We start from the raw sequence: 24,680 nt of genomic DNA on the forward strand, positions 1-24,680 counted from the left end.
GTTCATTATATTCTCATTCTTGACGATTGATCGCTCAATTCACTGCAAAGTCAATATTGTTGGCCTATCAGCTCTCAACAGAGAAAAAGATGTTCTTGTCACTGTGCAGTGACATTATAAACACAGTTGCTTGGAGTTTCCACCAGATTGCCCTCTTTCTCTCAACGCAGTTCACCCAAAGCCTGCCAAAAAAGCACAAAAGACTTGAAGAAGTTCGAAGCAAATTACATCCAGCGCAAACTGAGTCTGTGGTCTTTAGGGTTTGGGTTTAAATAGCATTGTGATGGAAACCAGACCCGCCCCCAGATCAAATTAATCAACATGGTGATTTTCTGCTAATTGTGCCCAGCTTGCAAGCCTTGGAGGAGGCTCTTAGAGTTAAGTATTTATATTTCAGGCACAAGGATATTAAAAGACACCTTTTAACAGCTTTGATAATTGGGGGAGTTTAAAGCATTAATCTTGTTCTTGTAAACCTAGTCTAGTCTGTAATTAGCAGTAACTGCAAAGTACTGTGTACATAGACTAAAGGTGGAATTTTCTGCTCCTGTTGTTGGTGGACATATTTGGTGGCCTGAGTGGACAATATGGCGAAATGGGCAAAAAATAAGTTTTATGCTGTTGTGAAACCAGTTTGCCAGTCCACCCATCAATGGTGGGCCGTGTTTCCCACCACAGCACGTCAGGAACCTCATTTCAATACTTTAGCATCTCATTGTAAGTCCTGCTCGTCGGAATCATCCCCCCCACGCTGGATCATCCCCCCCACACCGGAATCATCCCCCCCACGCCGAAATCATCCCCCCCCCCACGCTGGAATCATCCCCCCCCCACGCTGGATCATCTGGCTATCACGCGATGTGTTTCTCAACTGTACATCGCTCAGGACATCGAGGTTTCTTTGCCTACCTTGCTCCGGGCAGCACTCACGGTCATCAGCGTCAGGCTTCGCAGGCAGCACCACATCAATTTTAGGGGGGATCACGGGCAGATCTCTACCTACCAGACCAGCTGTAAGGCTGGGGTGGCTCTTGATTGGCTGCACGGCTAGGGCTTGCTTGGGGAAGAGGGAAAAGTGACCTGAGAAACTGAGTGCATACCTGAGAGTTGGTGAGTGGGGGAGTTTGGTAAGTGTGGGGGGCGGGGGAAGGAGGGAAGGAGGTGTTTTCTTCCTTTTACTTTGTTTATCTTCCCACCTTGCAGTGTTCAACCCACCTCCCTCAATCCCCCCACCTCCCCCCACCCCCACCACCAGGTTGAGGTTCCCCAAAGTAGTTGATCCATGCAAGACCCCTAAATTTGTCACTGTCTGGCTGGGACATCCCCAAATTGTTATGCCCCAGGTGAGGAGGGATGAACTGGCTGCCTGTCTTTATTCAGCACCCCCACCCCTTCTGTTGGTTGGAACGAGATTTAACCTTTAACCAGATACCTTTTTCCCAGACCCAATTGTTCTGGTTTTGAAGGAACCAATTTGATCAGACTTTTTTGAATTAAAGGTAAGAATAACTTTATTAACTACTAAAGGCAAGAAAGGATAAAACACATGCATATATGGTCATGCAGGTTAAAAGTAAGAATATAGCTTGAAGTAAGTGAATATATATATTAAAAAAGGTATACAGAACTGTTCTTGACTCGTCGGGGTAGGTGATTGAGCATTGCAGCCGTTGCGATTCGAGATTCTAGTAGAAATGATCCCAATGGATGAATAACCAGTTTTGAGGTTCCAGTAGTGTTGAATTCAGTAGAGAGGGAGAGAGATGGGGATACCTGCAAAGTGGTGATTTGTAGGGGTACTGTGTGTGATTGTTACTTCTAAGTCAAACTTCCAGCTCTTGCTCTCTCTCAGAGCACCCACCAACAGACAGACACCGGGACAGCTTTTCGGCTGACTTTTAACCTCTCTTTGTATATTCCAAGTGGGAAGAAAATTCACAAATCTGTCTGGGCATTGCTCACAGGATTTCTTGATGATATGCTACTCATCTTCCATTATGTCCCATTGTCTTTACTGGAGGGAGCAATTAGTTTCTGGATGTCTTTGGCAGTGCCTTGTCTGGCAACAGGGTAGGGTTCCATTATCTCTTAGGGAGTCACCCTGCAGCATTCCAGCCAGTGGCTTGTGTGCATTTTAAAAACTCAGGTCTTTTTTTTTTAAAGTCCAATATTTTCGGAATCAGTTTGGTATTTTTTCTTTCATTATCATGACGGTAAGAATTGGTTCTTACCCTACTACAGGGAAAGGAGCTAGCTGTTTGGAGCGTATTTGGCAAGTGGTTAACTTCTGTTCCAGTCTTTAAAATAGTGTACAAACTGAAGGTAATGTTAATAAAATATATAAAAATGCAACATAAATAAGAGAATAATATAATTAAATAATTGATTAATACACATTAAAAATGGAAGGGCAGGTAATGTGTTAAGGCTGCAGCATATGGGAGCTGCTGGATGTCAGTGTGCTCCAGGGCTGCATGTCTGCAGTAAGAGTTTGCGGCTCGAGTAGCTTTGGCCCCAAGTCATTGAGCTGGAGGTTGAGCTGCAGATACTGCGACACAACAGAGAGGGGGAAAGTTACCTGGATGGTTTGCACCAGGAGGCAGTCACACCACTTAGGATAGGATCTTCTGATTTGGTCAGTGGTCAGGAGGGTGTGACAGTGAGTGAGACAGGTAAGGGGACCCACGGGGCAGGAGTGCAGGACTGTCAGTTTCTGAAATTGTCCAATAGGTTTGAGATTCTCTCACCTTGTTTGGATGACAGTGGGGTTGTAGGATGGATGAGCTGACTGACCATGGCACCGTGGTACAAAAAGCCATTCAAGTGGGCAGAGCAAAAAGGAATGTAGTGGTATTAGGGAACAGTACAGTAGGGGGATTGACATTGTTCTCTGCAGCAAAGAGTGAGCTGTGTTGCCTGCCTGGTGCCAGGGTTCAGGACATCTGCTCAGGGCTGGAGAGGAACTTGCAGTGGGAAGGGGAGGCTCCAATTGTCATGGTCCATGTAGGTACCAACAATATAGGTAGAACTAGGAAAGATGTTTTGTATAGCCAGTATGTGGAGCTAGGCACTAAATTAAAAAGCAGAACGTCAAAGATTATACTCTTTGGATTATTAGCTGAACCACAAGCAAATTGGCAGAGGGTACATAAAATTAGAAAGATGAATGCATGGCTCAAAGACTGGTGTGGGAGAAGTGGGTTCCAGTTTGTGGGCACTGGCACTGGTGTTGGGAAAAGTGAGGGTTGTACCATGGGATGGTCAACACTTGAACCGTGCTGGCACTAGTGTTCTAGCGAATCACATAACTAGGGATGTAGAGAGGGTTTTAAACTAAATAGTGGGGCAAAGGATCAAATGTGGTATACCAAAGAGACAAGGCAAGAGAGAAAGGTATGAATTTGGGAAATGATAAACAGGCCTTAACAGGAAAGGACAGAAAGTACAAGTCTAAAAGTAAAGCAACAGATAAGACTGGAAGTTACAAAAATAATAAAAGGACAAAGTTTAAGGCTCTGTATCTGAATGCATGTAACATCAAAACAAAACAGATGAACTGATAGCGCAAATAGAGATTCATAAGTACGATCAAATAGCCAATACAGAGACATGGTTGCAGGATGGCTACAGCTTGTTGTTTGGTTCTCCTGGACCTGCAAAGAGTTTTGACTGACAATCAGTGTCAGGAAGATCAATGTTATGGGCCAGGACATAGAGACTCCACTTGCCATCAACATTGACAGCCTCACTCCAGAGTGGATGGGTATTGGAGTTTCCAACAGTTACAGGTCATGAAGGCACTGGAGGTGTTTCTAAAATAGCACATCCACCCACATGGGCCATGCAAATGCAGTGAACCAGCAAAGCTAGTGCTGTGTGGCACTGCTAGACATTTTTTTGGTTTGGCTATCAGGATAGCATCTTGAGGAATTTTGGGGCCTAGTTATTTATTTGGCAGCTGGTGACCAACTATTATTATGACCATGTAACAATGATGACTGTAAAGATATTAGATGGCAAGCTGCCAAGTATCAGACTGCTTTCAATTGAAGCAAAATGTGCAAATAATTAAAATAAATACTCATGCATACAAATGATGCTGCAGCTATTTAGATAATTATCAAGATTCTCTTAGGTATCAGCCCTGCACAACAGTGATCACGCTCAATAATTTAATTTGTTTTTCTAGCCATCATATTTTCATCTCACCATGGCAGGCATATATGATCTTGGACCTTAAGAAAAGGTTGATTGGAAATATTTTATTTTTTCCCTTCATCCAGACTCAACCAAGCAGAATGCAAATGTTCTCACTGACATGTCTTCAATGCTTTCCTCTCTCAGCCTCTGCTGAATGACATCTCATTCTCAGTAATTTCAATCTGTATCTCAATTCATCATGCTCTCTCTCCCCTTTGAGTTCAAAGCCCCCTTGTCTTACCTTAACCTCTCCTTCAGTATAAACTCACTAACCCACTTTCATGGCTCTCACTTGGCCTTGCTACTTCCATCATGTCTATCACAGATAAGGCTATCTGATCACTTCCTTGTTGCATAAGACCATAAGAAATAGGAGCAGGAGTATAAAAGCAAAATACTGCAGATGCTGGAAACCTGAAATAAAAACAGAAAATGCTGGAAAAGCTCAGCAGGGCTGGCAGTATCTGTGGAGAGAGAAACAGAGTTAACATTTTGAGTCTGTGTGACTCTTGTTTGGAGCAGGAGTAGGCCATTCGTCCTCTCGAGCCTGCTCCGCCATTCAGTGAGATCATGGTTGATTGGTTATGGCTTTAGCTCCACTTTCCTTCCTGCACTGTCTGCACACAGCCCTTTCCCCTTCCCAATGCTACTTCCTTCTGTGACTGCCCTGGTAATAAACTCCCTCCTGATTCACTTACAACTGTGCTTTAAAAATTCCAAGAATCTAGCCTTTCATGACAACAGTTTTAGTTACCATTCTGCTTAACCTTCACATTCACCATCAATTCCCTCTAAAATCACAGCTCTCTCTCACTCTATCTATTCCTCCAGTGCAGGCTTTATTCCAGCCCCCTTAAGTCCAAGGGCACAGACTTAAATGGATATCATGGACAAATTGGCTTAGCCAGTCAATGCCAGACCTGATCTTACCACATAAAAGCAACGTTAGGTCCAGCTCTCATCTGCTAAATCTGCTCACTAATCCTGGATTATCCTGAAATACAAAGATAACCCTTGGCTACTTTTCTCTTTGGCAGGCAGTCTTCTTAAACCCTTCACTCCTGTCTCCTCCAGCCTCACCCCAACAACAAGTGCAAGGAGTTCAGGAGACAGTGGTTTTACTCAGCAGAAACTTATACTATCTCACAGTGAGGGAATGTCGCTGGCCTTGATTGTTAATGTTCACCATTCCTGTGTAGTTCTTTACATGGAAATTTTTTGATGTAGCACTACTCTATGTTTACTCTTAAAAAGGATGTCTTGAAATAATAATATTAGTTTATTGCTTTTCACATCTGTCCTTATAAAGGATAAGGAAAGAACTATCCAACACATGGTAGGTTGTTCAGTATCTGAAAGAGAAAGTTAAGTTAATGCTGGGCATGATATTCAACAAAAGAGATTGTTTCCTGAAAAATTAAACTATTTTTGTCTAGTGTTGCTGGATCTGCTAAAGCATTTCCAGCATTTTCTGCTTTTTTTTCTCTATCTCTGTAACCTTCTCCAACCCTACAACCCTTCATGATCCCTGCAATTCTGGGCTCTTGCATTTACGATTTCCTTCACCTTACCATTGACGGCTGTGCCTTTAGCTGTCTATGCCCCAAAATTCATTTCTGCCTCTCTTTCTCTTTCTCCTCCTTTATGATGTTCCTTAAAATCAATCCTTTTGACTTAACCTTTAGTCACCTATTCTAATACCTCCTTCAGTGAATCAGTGTTAAACTGTGATAATGCTCCTGTGAAGCTCCTTGGGATGCTTCACTATGCTAAGAACCCTATGTAAATAGTAGCTGCTGTTGTTCCTTCCCTTCATTTTGTTTGGGGAACATGAGAAGTTAATGCTGAATTCACATGTTGTGAATTATTTTTGTTTCTTTGATATCACATATTACACACATAGTGATGTGTTAAGTCATTGCATTACAAATGAGGAAAGGTTTGGTAAATGCTTTTCTGTGAAGCCACCATCCTGTTGGAACCCTCTGCTATATTTCATGGCAAATTGCTTTTAGATTAAGAGGGAAATATTACTGAGGGAAACAATTTTACATGGCAGGTATTTTTGTAACTCCTACATATGCAATGAATAATGTGCATTGTTCTAAAATGCAATAAATCCACAGAGCAATGTCAAACCATTTAGCTCACAATCTTCGGGAAAGTAAGTGATTTTGTCTGCCATCAGAAGTTGATCATTTTGCACATTTCTCTTGTCCAAAGTCAGCTGTTATAATTATACCATTTATGGTGCTTGTAGAATATATTTGAAATATATTCAGAAGGAATTTACCGATTTGAATCTCCTTCTGGCTATCATACAGAGAATAAATGGCCTGAATTTTGTGGTATTAGTGAGGGAGAAATTGTTAGTGTTCATTGTTAATACTCTTCTGGAAATGACAACAACTTCTGGAATCTTCATTTTGCAGTTAAACACGAAAATGCTGGTGGGGCTGCTGGTGTGTCATTGCTGGAGGTCTTCCTATTGGCCCTTCAGCCTCTGGAACCTGTCCACCATTTCTAACTGGATGGCAAGTGCTCACCCCGGCTGCTATTGGCCATTCCTTAAAGAAACTGTGTCAGGCATCTGACTTTGACACGATGCGGGGTGAGACGGGAAGTTCACCTGACATTGGGCCCCGACCCCAAAATAAAAATCCAGCCCATAATTACTGCTGAAAAATCTCTCTGGTCCTGAAAAACTTTGTGGAATGTCAAATTTCTTCATTTAAAAAGAATCCAACATTTTCTTTGAAGTTTGTTTATGATATTTAAGTTTAATCTGATGTGTGTTTTTCAAACATTTATTTTGCTCTCTGTAAAATGATATTAAAAGTGAATGATAATCAGTATTTATTTCTTCCTGATTACTTATTGGCAAGATCACTGTAATGTGATTGGCTAAAAGCAAAATACTGTGGATGCTGGAAATCTGAAACAAAAACAGAAAAGGCTGGAAAAAAATCAGCAGGCCTGACAGCATCTATTGACAGAGAAATGGAGTTAATGTTTCAAGTCGCTATGACAATTCTTTGAAGACTCTACTTGATGACATCATTGTTGACGGGCTCCTGGAAATCCCCGTGAATTGGCAGAATTGGGAGAACTGTCCCATAGGCTAATCAAGGAAAGCCTGACATGGTCATGCTCACTGAATCATACCCTATGGACAATGTCGCAGACATCAGCATCACCATCCCTGGGTATATCCTATTCAACCAGCAGGGCAAACTCACCAGAGCTGGTGGCACAGTGGTATACAGTCAAGAGGGATTTGCCATGGGAGTCCTCAATATTGACTCTGGGCCTCACGAAGTCTCATGGCATCAGGTCAAACATGGGCAAAGAAATCTCCTGCTGATTACCACCTACTACCCCCCCCCATCCCCCCCAAACTTCAGTTGATGAACCAGTAATCTTCCATGTTGAACGCAATTGGAAGAAGCACTGAAGGTGGCAAGGGCACAGAATGTACTCTGGATGGGGGACTTCAATGTCCATCATCAAGAGTGTCTCGGTAGCACCACTACTGACCCAACTGGCCAAGTGCAAAAAGACTTAGCTGCTAGTCTGGGTCTGCGGCAGATGGTGAGGGAACCAACAAGAAGGAAAACCTAATTTTTTTAATTCATCCATGGGAAGTGGACTTATTTCAGATTTCTAACAGCTGCATTATTTTGCTTGTATTTGATTCCAATTTATCTGTGCCAGATCTGTTCTCACGCCACTGAAATCCCAGGCTGTATTAGACTATTCCCTTCTTCCTCTGTCCCACCAATGGCACTCATGCTTTCAGTCATCTAGGCCCAAGTTCTGGAATTCCCTGCCTAACCCTCTCCACCTCTATCTCTTCCTTTAAGCCACTCTTAAAACATAACTCTTTGACTACACTTGTAGTCAGCTGTCTTAAAATGTCCTTCTCTGGTTGGGTATCAGATTTTGTTTGCTAATGGGTCTATGAAGTCCCTTGGAATGTTTTAACTTTAAAGGTTCTTTTTAAATGCCAGAGACCCCCAGGCAAACAACATATCTCAATGTTGGGTTGAACATCTTTCGGGCAACCTTGGGGGGGCATGTTGGTCTCTGAAATTGGGTATTATTTATATCTATTTTAAGCCCATTCAATTTCTACCCCTAGGTGTTTGCAAAACAGCAGCGGTTCCCAACAATACAAGACTATGAGAATAAAACTCCCACATGAAATTGAAGCAGACATATATTAGAGAGACAAGAGAGTCATTTTTAATCTAGCACTTAATGAAATTACAGGGTTCAGCTGAAGAGTATAAAATGCTCAAGCTTCAAGTCCCTTCCTTATAATGTGGTGTGAATCATTTGATTGTATTACTGACTTGTAATCAATCCAGCAGTAATGATTTTATATTTAATTGGGTTTGTTTTGCATGATACTAAAAGCAAACTATCAAAAGCACACAGGTATTGAATTTTGTTGCCATAGTCAGCATGTTGGTGGCATATTTCTGGCCAGGAAAATTTTTACAGCAGGAAAATTGGGCAAAAAACCATTTCTTCATTTTCCTCCATTACATCTCTTAGCGAGCTCCTTCAGGCTTTTTGGCACTCTCCCCAGTGTGTCCAGTGAGTCCCCTATTCCCTAATTTCAAAATATGCTAAAGCAGTCCAATGGCTCTACAGCTTCCAGTTTCCTACTATTAAACTTGCAATGCACTCAAAGCAAATTAGGCTGAGATTTATATGGTGCTCTCTGACCTCTCCAGGGTCTGCTCCCATGGATAATCACCCCATGAAATGTGATCCAAACAGCAGCAGGGGAAGGTTACAATGAGGCACATGTCTTTACTGGGTTGATTATTGAACAGATTGTTGAGTTTTAAAGGCAGGCCTTCTCTGCCCGGATAGGCCGGAGGAGCTCTGAAAGACACTCCAAATCACATGTCATGAATAGTTATAATCTGGTGTGCCCTAATGACTTCTCCATTAAAAACACTTTGGCACTGCCTGAGAGCAGCCCTGGCTCTGTTGGAATCAGAATTAAATGGAATAGAGCATCATGGTGAAGGGTTCTTCAAGTATTGATGAGTAACCATTGCAAATAGCATCAGAACACATCTCATCATTGAAGTTTTCTTTTGCATGACTGCCTTTCGTCCTTCCCTCCTGTTTTCAAAGAAAGGGACCTTCCCTCAATCTACTACCCTTCTTACAGGACAACACACCAGGCCATTTTGTCCCTAATTAACACCAGAGTTAATAAGTAGGCACCTACCAGAGGACTGGTTAAAGGATAGAAAACAGAGAGTAATGGTGAATGGCTTTTTTTGGGCTGTAGGAAGGTAGGCAGTTGCGTTCTCTAGTGGCCAGTATTAAGGTCAATGCTTTTCATGACATAATAAGACATGAGATTTGCATGTGCAGAGCACAATTTCAGAATTTCCCGGTGGTAAGTGTATTGAACTGTGAGGGGGATAGTGATGGACTTCGAGAGGACATAATCTGGTGGAATGGACGGACACAGAGACATGTGAAGTGATACATTTTGGCAGAAGGGAAGAAGATAGGCAACATATACATAAAAGGGTACAATTCTAATGGGCGTGCTGGAGCAGAGGGACCTGGAGGTTTGATGCACAATCTATTGGGGGTGGCAAGGCAGCTGAGAAAGCAAGTAAAATCTATACCAGATCCTGGGCTTTATAAAATAAAAATGGAAGTGTAGAGTACAAAAGCAACAAGGTTATGATGAAATTTATAAAACACTAGTTCATGCACAACTAGAATATTTCCATTTCTGGGCACTTTAGTAAGGATGTGAAGGCTTTAGAGAGGGTGCAGTAAAGATTTACAAGAATGGTTTCAGCATTGAGGGTCTTCAGACATATGGATAGACTTGAGAAAGTGGGGCTATTCTCCTTAGAGAAGGAAGGTTTGAAAGGAGATTTGATACATGTGTTCAAACTCGTAAGGGGTCTTAAACAGTGCTGATAGAGAGAAACTGGTATTGGATCCAGGGGAGGCTGAGGAAAGAAACTCTCCTCAGTTTTGCGGACCAGCAGGAGGAGGAGGAGGAAGAATTCCACATGGAGAAGGAGAGTGAGGATGAAGGCCAAGAGGAAGGACCTTAGGGATGAAGGATTGATGTCGCTGTAGAGGCTATGAGGAGTCCATGCAGGATGCTATTGTGGCACCTTCTGATACAGTGGCACTTCACATGATGGGAACCTTCCATGAGTGCAAAAGTTGACCTGGAAAGCAGGGAAGAGTGTTTGAGATACCAAGAGAAGGGACTTGAAAGCATCTAGCAAGCTAACACATATGAGGATTGATGAAGGCCAACTGGATGCAGTGCTGAGGTGGCGGGTGAGACATTAAAAGACTTCTGCCTTCACGGAGAGTCCAATATTCTGTAAATTTTTTGTAAATAGTTAACATTTTGCACAGATAATGATTTTTGTTTAACTTTACACATGTCTGTTAACTTGCTCTACACAACTTAATTTCTCTAAATGCTACAGTAACCCAATGAGTGAAGTAGTCTCCCCTCTCGGACACTCCGACACAGTGTTCCCGTTGTTGCCTTGGCAAAGATGGAGGCAGGCAGCTCAGTTGCCTGGCAACATGACTGTGAGAATCGTGAAGGTCAGCCTCATTGTGCAGTGACCTGTTGGGGCCCATCCTGCGACAGTACGAGCTGCATCCCTGATGGGGAAGCATCGTTGCTGGGACCCGACTGGCAGATGCTGCATCTGGTTGAGGAGCTGAGGAATCAGAGGATGGTGAGATTCCCTCAAAATGCCTGGATCCCTCAGCCTCCTATCCTGATTGCTTAGCCCTAGGTCTGATGGCTGAATGGGTTACGGTGCTGGGGCACTGCAGCCATCACCTCTAGCCACCAATCTACCATCTGTAAGATAGTACAGTCCAGTGACTCTAGCTCCTCTCCCAGTGCTGCTACAGAGCTAGTACCACTGTGCAGGAGATCTCACACTTCTTGTGTAGACTGCATGTGTTGCTGCACTGGGGCTCACCACAAGGCTGGCCAATCTCCCATGGCTGCGCATCATGCGCTCCCCAACCCAACACATGCTCGAAATTATGACTACGGTAAACTCCTCCATTCAGAGTGCATGAGTTTGCAATATCTCAGGGAACTTAGTCAGATAGTCACCTCTCGGCTGCTGCGTGTCCAAGTACTCAGTCCCATAGGGAGATTCCTGAGGCTCTTCACTGTGATCTTCATTTGGTGCTTTCCACTCTGTCCCCACTGTTAACCCACTGTGTGTCTCTGGGTTGGTGCCAGCTGCCTCGGAAGGTGGCGATTTGCACCCTCAGACAGATGTGTCTCCTCCTAATATCGAAGGTGGGACTTCTCTCCAAGCGCTGGGACTGCCGCTGTGGGACCTGAAGGGGAAACCCCCCACAGTCATGGGATGAAGTCATGCTCAACACCCCCATTTCCATTGTCCTTTGTCCAAACCCATGCCTGAGCTGGGTTTGCCACTGGTCAATGCCTCCCAGGCTGAACGCCTTCATAACTTGGAGTCACCCGTCACCATTAGGGCCTAAGATGCCATCCCCAAGGCCCATCGCTCCCCCATCCCCCCATTAGCCCTTGCTACTGCCTGCAATGTTCCATCAGCCCCGTGGCCATGTGTACCTGAGGCGGGGGGGAGGGTGGGGGGGGGGGAGCGGCTTGCAGTCACCCACACATCCTGATGGTGAAATCTGTGCTATGTGCTCTCCTCCACAGCCCTGACCTCTTTCAGGTTTGGTGTCCCAGCCCTGGCCTTGGTGTTCTGGGCCCTTTTCGGAAAGCAAAAGAGGGAAAGGACGATGTGTTGTCACGTTGAGGCATGGAACTTGGAGATGCCTCCAAGATATCTCAAATATCACTTGCTCAATGTCCTCCATCCACATGTACATTATTTGCTTCGTCTTGTCCATGGACTCATAGCCCTGCAGCACTGCTGAGCGTCATGCACCCTGTGTCTTCCCAAGGCCAGTCATGCTGCAAACTGTATGCCCCAGTAATGAAACCAGAGATTTCAGTGGGCAGCCACATGGAGCTAGAGATTAGGATCTCCATTAGTATCAGTGCCCAGGTAGGTAGATGTGAGCCACACTGGGTGGCGGCTCAAGTCAGGGGGATTGGTCAGGAACCCTGAAGAACATGGAAATTAAAATAGATAAATAAATTGGATTGCACAAGGGAACTGACAAGGTGCTGTATATGTTATGGGGACAGGACCAGGCCAAAGCTATCTCCTGAATGACAATCAGTTGCTGGATTTTCCTGCTCCATGTGACAGGCGGGGATCAGAGATGCGTCTGTAATGGTTCAAACAGCCACTGGCTCCATGTAAATTAGGCCCCCTTTCACCGACCCTACAAAACCTGGAAGGATCATCACTGGAGGGTTCGAACTGGTGATTAATATATTACATTTTATTTTCATTTCATTAAGATAGCTTTGCCCTTATGAAATGTGCTTGATAATTCTTTTCTTGCTTGGGGACCAGGAGAAGCAAGGCTTGCTGTGCCTTGAATCATTTTTATTTATAATGACACGTGTGTGTGGGTGAGAAGTGATCTGACTGTGGGTTCTCATGTGACTTCTTTCATTGTCGCAAATAGTTGCAGACAGTTGGAAAACTAAGTGGTACATAAAAGTGTTCATAGGAACATAGGAAGAGGAGTAAGCCATTCAGCCCCTTAAACCTATTCTGCCATTCAGTGAGATTGTGGTTGAACTGTATCCTACTCCTTATACCCGCCTTAACTTTATATCCCTTCATATCAAAAACCTTTAAATCTTAGGCTTAAAATTATTAAATGAGCTAACACTGGCTGGTCTTTGTGGGGAGACAGGTCCATCTTTTGCATGAAGAGGTGCTTCCAGTCTAGACGCAGAAGCAGGAGCGAGAGTGATTTCTGCTCGGGATGGGAGTGGAATGGCTGGCCAAGCGCTACCTCGTGCTGGTCAGCTTATTCCCCATGCATGCACAAAGTGCATGGTGAATATTGTGGCAGAGGCAAGTAGGATGGTGATGCCCCCACTGCTTCCTCTTCAGCTGGACCATTGCTAGCAGAAGTGTGGTGTTTCCTGGAGCCAGCATCATGTATTCCTGCGGTGATCTGTGAACAAATTGTAGTGATCCATCTGGTCGGCATATTCCTTGAAGCTGTCCCTCCGGCCCTGAGTATTTCAGGCAATGGGAAGCCCTGTAGCCTTACTCCAGGCCTCCCCACACCCCACCATGGTGAAGCCTGCCCTGGAGGACCACATGTGAGTTCTCCTCTTGTTTATACATCCATGTGCCAGGTCTGTGCGCTCACCTTCAAAAACTTTTTGGCTTCCCTCCATCACCCTCGAGACGCATTCAAGAGATGCTTGCCCTGCCATCATAGACATTCCACCAAGCCCATCATTAGCCATGGCCATCAAACTGAGACCCTCGAGGTTCTAAACTGGCACATTGTTGCCGCCCTCCCCCCCGCCTCCCTCCATGCGTCCCTCTGTTCCACTGCCTCTGCCTCTATCAACTTGAGTAGCCCATCAGCGCAGACTTTGCTGCAGCTCCCAACCCTGTTGGGATCTTGATGTTATGAGAGTCATGAGGCAGGAACAAACCTGCTATTGTGTGGGCTTCAGTTAGCCTTGCACCTATAACCATTACCCTCAACATGACTTCTCTTCCTTCGGAGCCTACACTCATTGCCATTGCCATGACCACCCTGACCCTACTCCTGTTATCCAAGCCACCTGTTTTGTCTGTCTCCCCCCCACCATGAGACCATCCCTTATCTGTCCATGACCCCCTACCTGCCACCCTACTGCATCCCACTACCCCCTCTCATCGTGACTTCCCTCCACTGCACAGTATCCCCAGGATCCTACTATAGACAGCACTGACCTTGCCCTTTAGAACAATCTTGAAAATCACCCACTAGTCCTGGTGTTGGGCTTGTGTGGGTTCCCAGTTTCTCTTGATGGCAGGATTGGGATTTGTGAATGAAAATTCAAACCGTTAACTCTGCTGTTCTCTCCAAGAATGCTGCTAGACCTGCTGAATATTACCAGAATTTTCTGTTTTTATTACTGCTGTTTGATATTCTTTCAAGTGTAATGTTGGTTTTGTTTTCAATCTTTTCAAGGAGTCCAGTTGGCCTTTATTGTTTGGACTAAATGCAGTTCCAGCTGTGATACAACTCATTGTACTGCCCTTTCTTCCTGAGAGCCCTCAGTACTTGCTGTTTGAAAAGAATGATATTTCTCGAGCCAAGAAAGGTAAATCCATACCCAATGAAGTTTAATTCTGAAAAGTATGTTCACAGCAACTAACATGAAGAACCATAAAGTGCACTTGTCAGCTTTCAGTAACTTAGTAGATATAAATTGTTTCTGGAACATTTTAATGATTCATCATGACATATCTGACCAATTATATACAATATGTTTAACTTCCAAAGGGACTGTTCATGGGTTGACAGATATCAGGGGCATGAAGTGCTGAGCCCTGATTAATAAGTTGGCTTCTAGCACTTGTACAGAATCTCAGAGTATGATTTCAATCTTTTTCTGGAGGAGGGGAGAGAAGAGTACAATTTGTAGGAATTTTAGATCTCTATGTTCTTTCAACTTGTCCACATGGGCTAAAAGTGAGGAGAGTTAATTGCAGAGCAGTGGAATATAAAAGGCTGACTGTAGTGATTGAAGGTATAGCTTTTCCTACTGCCTATTAGGGTCACACGATTGTTCTGACGAGGGAGCCCTAAGCATGGGTAATCCGGTGGGGGGAGCTTTCTAGTTGTGGACCTGGTTCAAGCATGTAGCTTCTAAAAGAGATCTATAATAAAGTTCTCTGTTTCAAGTAAGAAACTTGTCCAGTACATCAAATCATTACATTTGGAGACGGGGGTAAAATAGCTCTGATGCTGCATCTCGCTTTGTGAATGTGAGTACATCAGTTCTGAAAAAAAGGAAAGAAAAGTATACCCACCAGCCTTGCCACTCTTAGGCAGAGTTGACTTTTATGATGCACCCATGGAAGACTGGAGCCAGTATGTAGAGCGCCTTGCTTTTTATTTTGTGGCAAATGGAATAACATCAGAGGAGAAGCAGAAAGCAATTCTTTAGAATGTCTGCAGTAGCAAGACATATATAATCTCATCCGCAGTCTGACGGCCCCCGAACACACCCAATTCTAAATCTTTTAATGAATTGGTAGACCTTGTGAAGACACATTTTCAGCCGAAGTCATCGGTAATAATGCAGATGTTTAAGTTAACTCCAGAATAAAGGCCCCGGGAGAGTCCATCGCAACTTATAAAGTGAAGTTGAAGCAGTTGACTGAGCACTGTGACTTTGGAGGCACACTCAATGACATGTTGCAGGATCAGTTAGTTTGTGCCGTTCATGATGATGACATTAAGCGTTGTTTACTTGCAGAAGTTTTGAAGTGATTTGAAGCGCATTATGGAAATAGTAATAGCCATGGAAAGTGCTGCGAGGGACTCACAGACTTTACAGAATTTGCAACATGGCACCATGCTTCAGTTGGGGCGGGAACCTGACAGCGAGCATCGCACAAAAACCAGAGAGACAGCAGCGAAGCGAGAGACAGTCTCTGCTGCTCGAAAAACGGAAAGGCCTAGTGGAAGAAATTCAGCAGCGAATCTGAAGTTAATCTGTCACAGATGTGGCATAACCACGTACCTGACACCTGCAGATTCAAGGAGGCAGATGCCATCACTGCCACAAGAAAAGGCACGTTACAAAGCAATCGAAATTGAAACAGCCCATAAGACAGCAGACCAAAATGATTGAAGTGAATAATATAACAGAACCTGAATCTGCCAATAACAATATCTGTTCCTTGTAAAATATTAAAGCAGTAAAAACTGAACCAATAACCGTCGCCATTCAAGTGAATAGGAAGCCATTAGTCATGGAGGTAGACACGGGGGCCTCAACCACAGTAGTGGGAGAGCACCAATTTAATTACCTAAATGAAGGTACCCAGCCACTGAATCTGGCGCAAACTCAATTGAAGACTTACACTGGAGAGTCCATACAGGTAAAGGTCCTATAGGCCACAGGCAGCCCAGTTTCCAATGATCATTGTAATTGATGAAGGATCTAGTCTTCCGGGCCAAAATTAGTTACAAAAAATTAAGCTCAACTAGGCTGAAATATTTCAAGTGAGAACAGGAGTTGCTCCTGGGCTGTTAAGGAAATACAACAGCATATTTCGTGATTGGCTGAGAAAGGTAAGAGGCTTGCAAGCAAAAATATATATAAATTCGTAGGTGACACCCTGTTTCTTTAAGACCAAACCTGTGTCTTATGCCCTAAAGGAGAAGGTGAATGCAGAATCATGCCACTTAGAGAAGCTAGGCATCATCCAGCCAGTCCAATTTTCAGAGTGGGCAGTGCCCATAGTCCCTGTGATGAAAACAGATCAAACTATTCGCATTTGTGGGAACTACAATGAGGCAACTAAACTAGATAAATGTCCTATCCCAATGCAAAGCTAGCTGGAGGCAAGTCCTACACTAAACTGGACATGAGCCCTGCACACCAACAGCTACAGCTGAATAGCATATCTAGAGGGTACGTAACCATCAGCAATCCCACAACCAACGGTTCGGATCTAAACCCTGCAGTCCTGCTACATCAAGTCGTTAATGGTGGGCAATTAAATAACTCACTGGAGGAGGAGGCTCCAAAAATATCCCCATCCTCAATGCTGGATGCACATCAATGCTAAAGATAAGACTGAAGCATTTGCTACAATCTTCAGCCAAAAGTGCCAAGTGGATGATCCATCTCGGCTTCCTCCAGTGTTCCTCAACATCACAGATACCAGTCTTCAGCCAAGTTGATTCACTCCAAGTGATATCAAGAAATGGCTGAAGGCACTGGATACTGCAAAGGCTATGGACCCTGATAATATTCCGGCAATGGTACGGAAGATTTGTGCTCCAGAGCTTGCCGCGCCCCTAGCCAACTATTCCAGTACAGCTACAACACTGGCATCTACCCAGCTATGTGGAAAATTGCCCAGGTATGTCCTGTACACAAAAAGCTCAACCCAGCCCATCAGTCTACTCTCGATCATCAGTAAAGTAATGGAAGGGGCCATCAATAGTGCTATCAAGCTGCACTTGCTTAGCAATAACCTGCTCACTAATGCCCAGTTTGGATTCCTCCTGGACCACTCAGCTCCTGACCTCATTACAGCCTTGGATCAAAGATGGACAAAAGAGCTGAACTCCCGAGGTGAGGTGAGAGTGACTGCACTTGGCATCAAGGCAGCATTTGACCAAGTGTGGCATCAAGGAGCCCTAGCAAAACTGGAGTCAATGGGAATTGGGGGAAAACTCTCTGCTGCTTGGAGTCATAGCTAGCACAAAGGAAGATGGTTGTGATTGTTGGAGGTCAGTCATCTCAGCTCCAGGACATCACTGCAGGAGTTCCTCAGGGTAGTGTCCTCGGCGCAACCATCTTCAGCTACTTCATCAATGGCCAAATTTTTGGGCTTCCATTTACCGTGATCAGGACATCATCTAGATGAACAACAACTTGGGGAAGTCCTTGCAAAAGACTCCCCATTATTGTTTGGAAGATTGCACATGCAGATTATATATTGATACAGGCCCTTGTGCGTGTTTTTTAAATTAATTCACAGGATGTGGGCTTTGCTGGCTAGGCCAGTATTTATTGCCCTCCCTAGCTGCCCTTGAGAAAGTGGTGGTGAGCTGCCTTCTTGAACCGCTGCAGTCCATGTGGTGTAGGTACACCACAGTGCTCCTAGGAAGGGAGTTCCAGGATTTTGACCCAGCGACAGTGAAGGAATGGTGATATATTTCCATGTGAGGATGGTGAACGACTTGGAGGGGAACTTCCAGGTGATGATGTTCCCATCTATCTGCTGCCCTTGTCCTTCTAGATGGTAGTGGTTGTGGGTTTGGAAGGTGCTAAGGAGCCTTTGTGAATTCCTGCAATGCATCTTGTAGATGGCACACACTGCTGCTACTGGCAAGTCAGGAGGTGAGTTACTTGTCACTCAATTCCTAGCCTCTGACTTGCTCTTGTAGCCACAGTATTTATATGGCTAATCCAGTTCAGTTTCTGGTCAATGGTAAGCCCCAGGGTGTTGATAATGGGAAATTCAGTGATAGTAATGGCATTGAGCATCAAGGGGCGATGGCTAGATTCTATCTTGTTGGAGATGTTCATTGCCTGGCATTTGTGTGGAGTGAGTAATACTTGCCACTTGTTAGCCCAAGCCTGGATATTGTCCAGGTCTTGCTGCATTTGGACATGGACTGCTTCAGTATCTGAGGAGTTGTGAATGGTACTGAACATTGTCCAATCATCAGCGTACATCCCCACTTCTGACCTTATGATGGAAGGAAGGCCACTGATGAAGCAAATGAGAGCTCTTTGAAGATCCCAGAGTCCAAAATGCTTTATATTGCCAATTTTTGAAAGTTGTGTATGATACGATCTCTTCTCAAATTTTTAGTTCTGACCTCATTGCAGCTCATAGTGCCACAGATCCATTAACAACATTTGCTCCTTCGTTCTTACTATATCCTGAATACAGTATACTTCCCTGAATTTCTTTCTGATATTTTATTGGGCATTTTACCTGATTTATTTTAAACAAGTTATTACTTTGTTGGAATAGCAAAAAAGAATATCATAGAAACATGCTGTGCATTTTGATGCTATTATCCCAAGGTGTAATTTCAAGCTATCTCTTACCTTTAACTGTCTGTTGTCTCATACCCATTACAATAAAATAGGTTTGACCCCATGTTCCAGACACTAGTGCCTTGTGACATTTTAACTGATGTCAGTTTCAATCACTGTCAAGTAACTTTACAGAAACGTACATTATCTTTGCTATCATATCTGGAGTGCTGTAATTGCTCCTTCAGTAGAAAAATAAGGTCAGCTGAAGTGACGGCAAGAGAAACCAGCAGTCTCTGTAACTGGTACAGAGCAAGGCTTTCTGGTAGGTGACCAACCATCATTATCATATGTGCTTTGCCTGAAGATAGGCCCTTGGCTCATAGTAATCTTCTCATGTCTCTCTATCCTGTGCCAGCCTTTTCATTTGCCAGTAGCTTCCTTTAATTTTTGAACCATCCAGCATTGATATTCCCTTCCTTCCTCTTCCTCTTTTTCCTTGAAATCTTCCTTCCATAACATCTCTTACAAGTCAGTTTCTTCTTAAGTTGTGCCTCGCTTTGTCTCTTTACCTTTTCATTCAGCAAGTCTCTTTGCTCACTCTCCAGAGCACTTCATTATTTGTTACGTTTTCTGACCAGCTGATTGTTTGCATTCTCCTCCAAACCCACCTTTCAAAGCTATTGAGCAAGTGGTCTCCTCCTTACGTAAGGTCTACATCTCACATCCATACAAAACAATGCTCCAAATCAAGCTCTTTACAAGTCACTTCTCTAGTTGTTTATTCAGCTTTCCTGTTAGCATCCATCCCTTACCAAATACAGCCTTTTCTATTGCTATCCTTGTTCTCGTTTCTTACTTGCACCCTGCATCTGCAGATATTATGCTTTCTAAATATTTGAATTCTTGCACCTGTTCGAGTTCTCTTCCTTCTATGAATATATAAACATTTCTGGGTGATTTTGAGATATGTATCACTTTGGTTTTGCCAATGTTCACTTTCATTCCAAAGTTCATATCTGTTGTTACTAGTCTATCAATTAGAACTTGTAACCCTTCTTGTGTGTGTGCTACAAGTGTTTTGTCACCTGAAAATTTAACTGATGTTATCATTCACCACCCACAATCTTAATGCCAGATTCTGTGTCTTCAAACACTTCTTTAATCATTGCTTCTGCATAGACATTGAAGAGGATTGGTGACAAACAACACATTTGTCAAACCCCTCTTCCAATTATATTTGGTTCGGACTCCCCGTTAGCTACTCTCACTGTTGTTGTTTGTTCCATGTACACATTTCTTATGAGAGGTCTATCTCTCCAGTCTACTCCAATGTCTTTCAGAACTGTCAAAAGCTTATTTCAGTCATCTCCAATGTAGTTCTGTGCGTTCCCACACACTCCCTTTGTTACAATTCTCAACAAACCTTTAATGCATGGACAATCAGGCCCACTGTACACAAGTCAGAACACCAGCATGCCTTTGGCTTCTTTCTTAGGTTGGTTATTATTGTCTGCATGAAGTCCTCTGGCCATTCTCCTGATCAGTAAATATCTTTGCACATCTTATTAAACATTGATGTAATGCTGTCTCCCATATTTTTAATCAATGCTGCAGGTATTTCATTTATTCCAGCCACTTTTCCAGTTTTTATCACATGTATTTCTGCTCTTATCTAACGCTCCAATATTTCTGGTCCAATGAAATCGATGTCAACCTTACTCTTACCTCACTCAATAATTTCAGGTTTTTCATTTTTTGCATAGGGTTCTTTAATCTGCCCTTTCCATCTTTTTGACATTTCATCAGGGTTTGATAAAACAACTTTTCTATTGCTGTGTTATTCTCTGTTGCTGTGGTTTTCAGTCTGTCATGTTTCTGCAGACATAAGGTCTACCCTTCCTTTTTGAAACAAAAAAGGCACAAGAACAAAAAGCAGTGTGATATACTCAAAGAATTGGATTGACTAGGAAGGGCAGACCTAATGTATGCAAAAACAAAGGAGATCAGTGTCACTCAGCATAAAGGACTGAAAACAACAGCATAGAGAGTAAGGCAACCTGCAAATTCAGTAAAACAGAGGGGCTAATCCGATCAGATATTCCCTTAAGCTTTAACAGAGGAAGGCTGCATTTGCTCTTCTGGTTTCATTTTGAACACTGATCCTGAATCAGAAGAGATGTATTCACTAACAATATATTTCTGCTGCTGACCATCAGACATTGGCAATTTTGACATTACCAAGAAGTTCGGGGTTTGAAATTGGCCTTTAGCGAAAGTGTGAAATGGGCAGTAACAAAAGGACAGCCCGTTTTATATGGTGCCTGATTTACTTTTCCATTGATTTCAAATGAAAAACAAGATGGGATGCAGTTTAAAAAGGGCTGCTGATTCACTATCGTCCAATTTGTATTTTTGCTGAAGACCAATTTCACCTCCGAAATCGCAAACCACATTGTGTGATCACAGAGGGTAGTGATGAACCATCATCACAATTAACCATACTGTCCGAAAGTAATGGCACAGATCAACATCCAACTTCAGTTTTTACCCTGTGCTATACATAAGTTCCAAAGAGCCTAGGCAACTTTCTATTTTTCTGTCCTGAATCAATCAGTTATTAGTAAAGCAATGCAGGTATATAATATAAGTCTACAATCTAAGACCTGCACATTTCTCTTTCTATAACAAAAACACGGTTTTTATTTTCATGTCTTAGCTTTATTAGTTTATAATGTTTGGTGTCACTGCAATTATGGAGGTAATAAAAAAGATTTCCACATTTTTCTGGAGTAGCCCCTTAGATTTCTGAAGGACTGCTACAAATCCCAACTTTTAGAGGCAGGCCGCTGTGCAGACAGGCAGAGCACAGATTATTATTAGGGGATAACTCCAGAGGCTTAGGGAACAAAATGACTGTTGGCAAATTACCTGTTGGATGCTCCACTATACACTATTCTGACTCAGTAAAATGCATCATAGAAAATGTACCCTTATGTTCCTTTCATGCTGCCCACCAATCCTATCCAACAAAGGAATATACATTTGGTACCAAAACTCGAGAGATTGAAGAGGTCGCACCACGCCAACCAGAGCTCACAGGCTAGATACAGTGCCAATAACAGAAAAGGAGCAGGAATGCTGGCGCCTATGACCATAGCACTGGTCAACTGTTTGGCAAAAGTGTGACCAGCATATTAGCTAGCTTGGAATGTGTTGGAGGCAGATGAGCTGAGGTTGGTGACCTTGACAGCCACTGGCAGTGCTATGCTTATGCTGCAGATTTGGCTGCAGGGATCCTTGCAGCAAGTGACAAACTACGCCCTGAATGCCCAAAGCCTGCGCAGGCAAATACTTCTAAGTGTGCCAAGGCCTGCCAATATGGTTGGTAGTATAATGGCAAGTGTGAAGAGTGTTGTTTTGGTGCCTGGTCTCACTTTCATCCTGTAGTACTATTTTTTATTCTTTAATGGGATGTGAGCATCACTGGCAAAGTCAGCATTTGTTGCTCAAAATTGCCCTTGAGAAACTGTGAAATACTGTATATGGAGAGTGCACACACTAAACTGCATCATTAACTTTATCTCAGTCTTCCAGAGTGAGAGCCTGCAGTTTGATCTAAATGCCTTGAGGTACCCTCAGCTCCTGTGAAAATTAGTGTTGGAAGAATTCTTTCTGTTTTCATCAGTTGTTGTTCTGCTGAATCACAATTTGCCTATAATCCACTTTCTAGTGGTACAGCTGTTCTGATCCTTGGCCAGATCGCCAGGTTTTTTTTTTGGGGGGGGAGAACCGGTTAGGGACCATTAATGGTTTGTTTAAAGTAGATAAAGTTCAAAATTCCAGACACTTACTGAGTGAATAAAGCCACAAGACTCTGCAGGATTTGGACAAGCAAAAATAATCTTTACTATACAAGTTCAGAAAGATAAAACAATTTACAATATCTACCTAATGAGGTACATGTGAAATAACAGGCAAACTGTAGTCGGACAGGCCACACTACATAGTACATGACAGATATGACCAAAACAGATACCATGGATTTCTCAACTACCCACCCAGATGTTTGTCACATTGGGTCATGACTTCCAAGCTCCAGGGTATTGTATCTGGAGGGTACCCCAAAGATGTGCTGGGAAACCCCCCCACTCAACCCGACCCCCAGTAGTTCCCAGATAAGGTTTACACAGCAATTGCCCCGAAGTGCAAACTTTCCATGGGCAATTGCCTTGCACTGGGAACCATCTGAAAATTGCAATTTAAATCGCAAACTTTGGATGGTTCCAACTGTTTTACATCAATAGTTACTCAGGAAAAGTTAAAATAATTAAGTTCACTTATACCTTCTGGTATCAGACCCATACTGACCTCCCCACGGGTCTCCCCATCATACCCCAGAACCCCAGGGGCCTTCCCCCAACCCTCAACTATTATCCCCCATGGGAGTGTGCCCCCCCCACAGGATTCCCCCACCCTCCCTCACGGAGCTCTCCCAACCCCACAATGGACTTCCCCTAACCTCTGACTACCCAACCTCCGCAGGCCTGGCCTGACCCAACCCCAAACCCCCCACTGCCCGACCCCCCCAACTCCCTCCAACTGGCCAGCACCCCCACTGATTGCCCCACCCCTCTGACTGCCCAAGCACCACCCCCTCCCAGGCTGTCTAATTCCCCGTTGACTGCCCGACCACTCTTCCACCCCAAATGGCCAAGTTCCCCCCCCAACCCGACACACACACCCACCTCCCCTCCCGACAGGTTGACACCCACCTCAAAGTCTAACCACTTACCTGACAAACCTACCTTCGCCCTGGCTTGAAAGTGGCTGGACCTTAAGCTCTCCTGATTTACGGCAGCTGGTGCTGTAAGAAAGGAGGTGTGGCCTTCCTCCATCCAATTCAGCAGCACTTGACTGAAGGCTTCAGGAGCCCGCTGTAGCTGTACAGCTCTTACCCGGCCTGGGTCAGGAGTTCGGGCGAGGTAGGGTCGAAAACATTTCAAGATTGGGAAGTAGGATCCGACTCAGATTGCTACTCCTCGGCAGTTCAGGCCCATTGTGAACCAACCAATCTCACTGAAACTTCGTCTTCCTCACAAGGGTTTCCAATCTCCACATTTGAAGATCTCACTTTGGAATTCCCTCCAAAAGTCGCTGCTATTCGGTGGCTTCAATGATGACCCACTTTGCAGGTTTCAATCTCACTTGCCAAGATCCCTTTCCCCTGGAACTCTGGCCACACTCAAACCTCAACCTTCTAAGCACAAATTCAGATTTTTGGCTGTGCCAAGCAGAATACGGTTGCTCCAAAGGGGTACCTTTGCCCCATCGGCCCCCAGCAGGGAGTCACCAACCTTTTGCTGCCTTCTTGGGTCTTCAGGGCTTCTCTTATGCTCCCTGCAGCTCTTTCTTGAATTCAGACCCTGTTACTCTGCTCCTTTCTTAAAACTTTACTTAACGGGGCATATTCCTGTTCCCTGTGTGCATCACCTTGCTTGGGACTGCCTTTTGTGGCGTCTCCCTGTCCCTCCCTAATTTGGGACCATCTCCCTGTCCGGCTTCCTGGGACACACACACTACAGTGACGCCCCATATCAGGCCATCTGATGGGTCTTTCCACGCCGTTCCTCTCTCTCAGCACTGCGCAGGCACCCAAGGCCAGCTATTGGCCGAAAGAACGCAAAACTAATCGAGCTGTGCGCATGCGGCCAGTTCCCAGCCAGCGCATGCGCCGGAGACTGGAGGTTCGTTGGTAACTTTCCCGACCTCTGAAGCTAAATATAGGTCTCTTAAC

General features: G+C 44.1%; 1 protein-coding gene across 1 annotated transcript in view; it reads left to right on the forward strand.

Annotated features, from left to right (window-relative positions):
• slc2a9l2 (solute carrier family 2 member 9, like 2) overlaps positions 1-24,680 on the forward strand; it is a 492,038-nt gene that overhangs the window by 234,292 nt on the left and 233,066 nt on the right. The window contains exon 7 of the mRNA XM_041191251.1: positions 14,338-14,470. Within this exon, the coding sequence (XP_041047185.1) occupies positions 14,338-14,470 (133 nt within the window). The remainder of the gene's footprint in view (positions 1-14,337; positions 14,471-24,680) is intronic.

Source organism: Carcharodon carcharias, chromosome 1 (genome assembly GCF_017639515.1).
Source record: "Carcharodon carcharias isolate sCarCar2 chromosome 1, sCarCar2.pri, whole genome shotgun sequence".
Lineage (NCBI taxonomy): Eukaryota > Metazoa > Chordata > Chondrichthyes > Lamniformes > Lamnidae > Carcharodon > Carcharodon carcharias.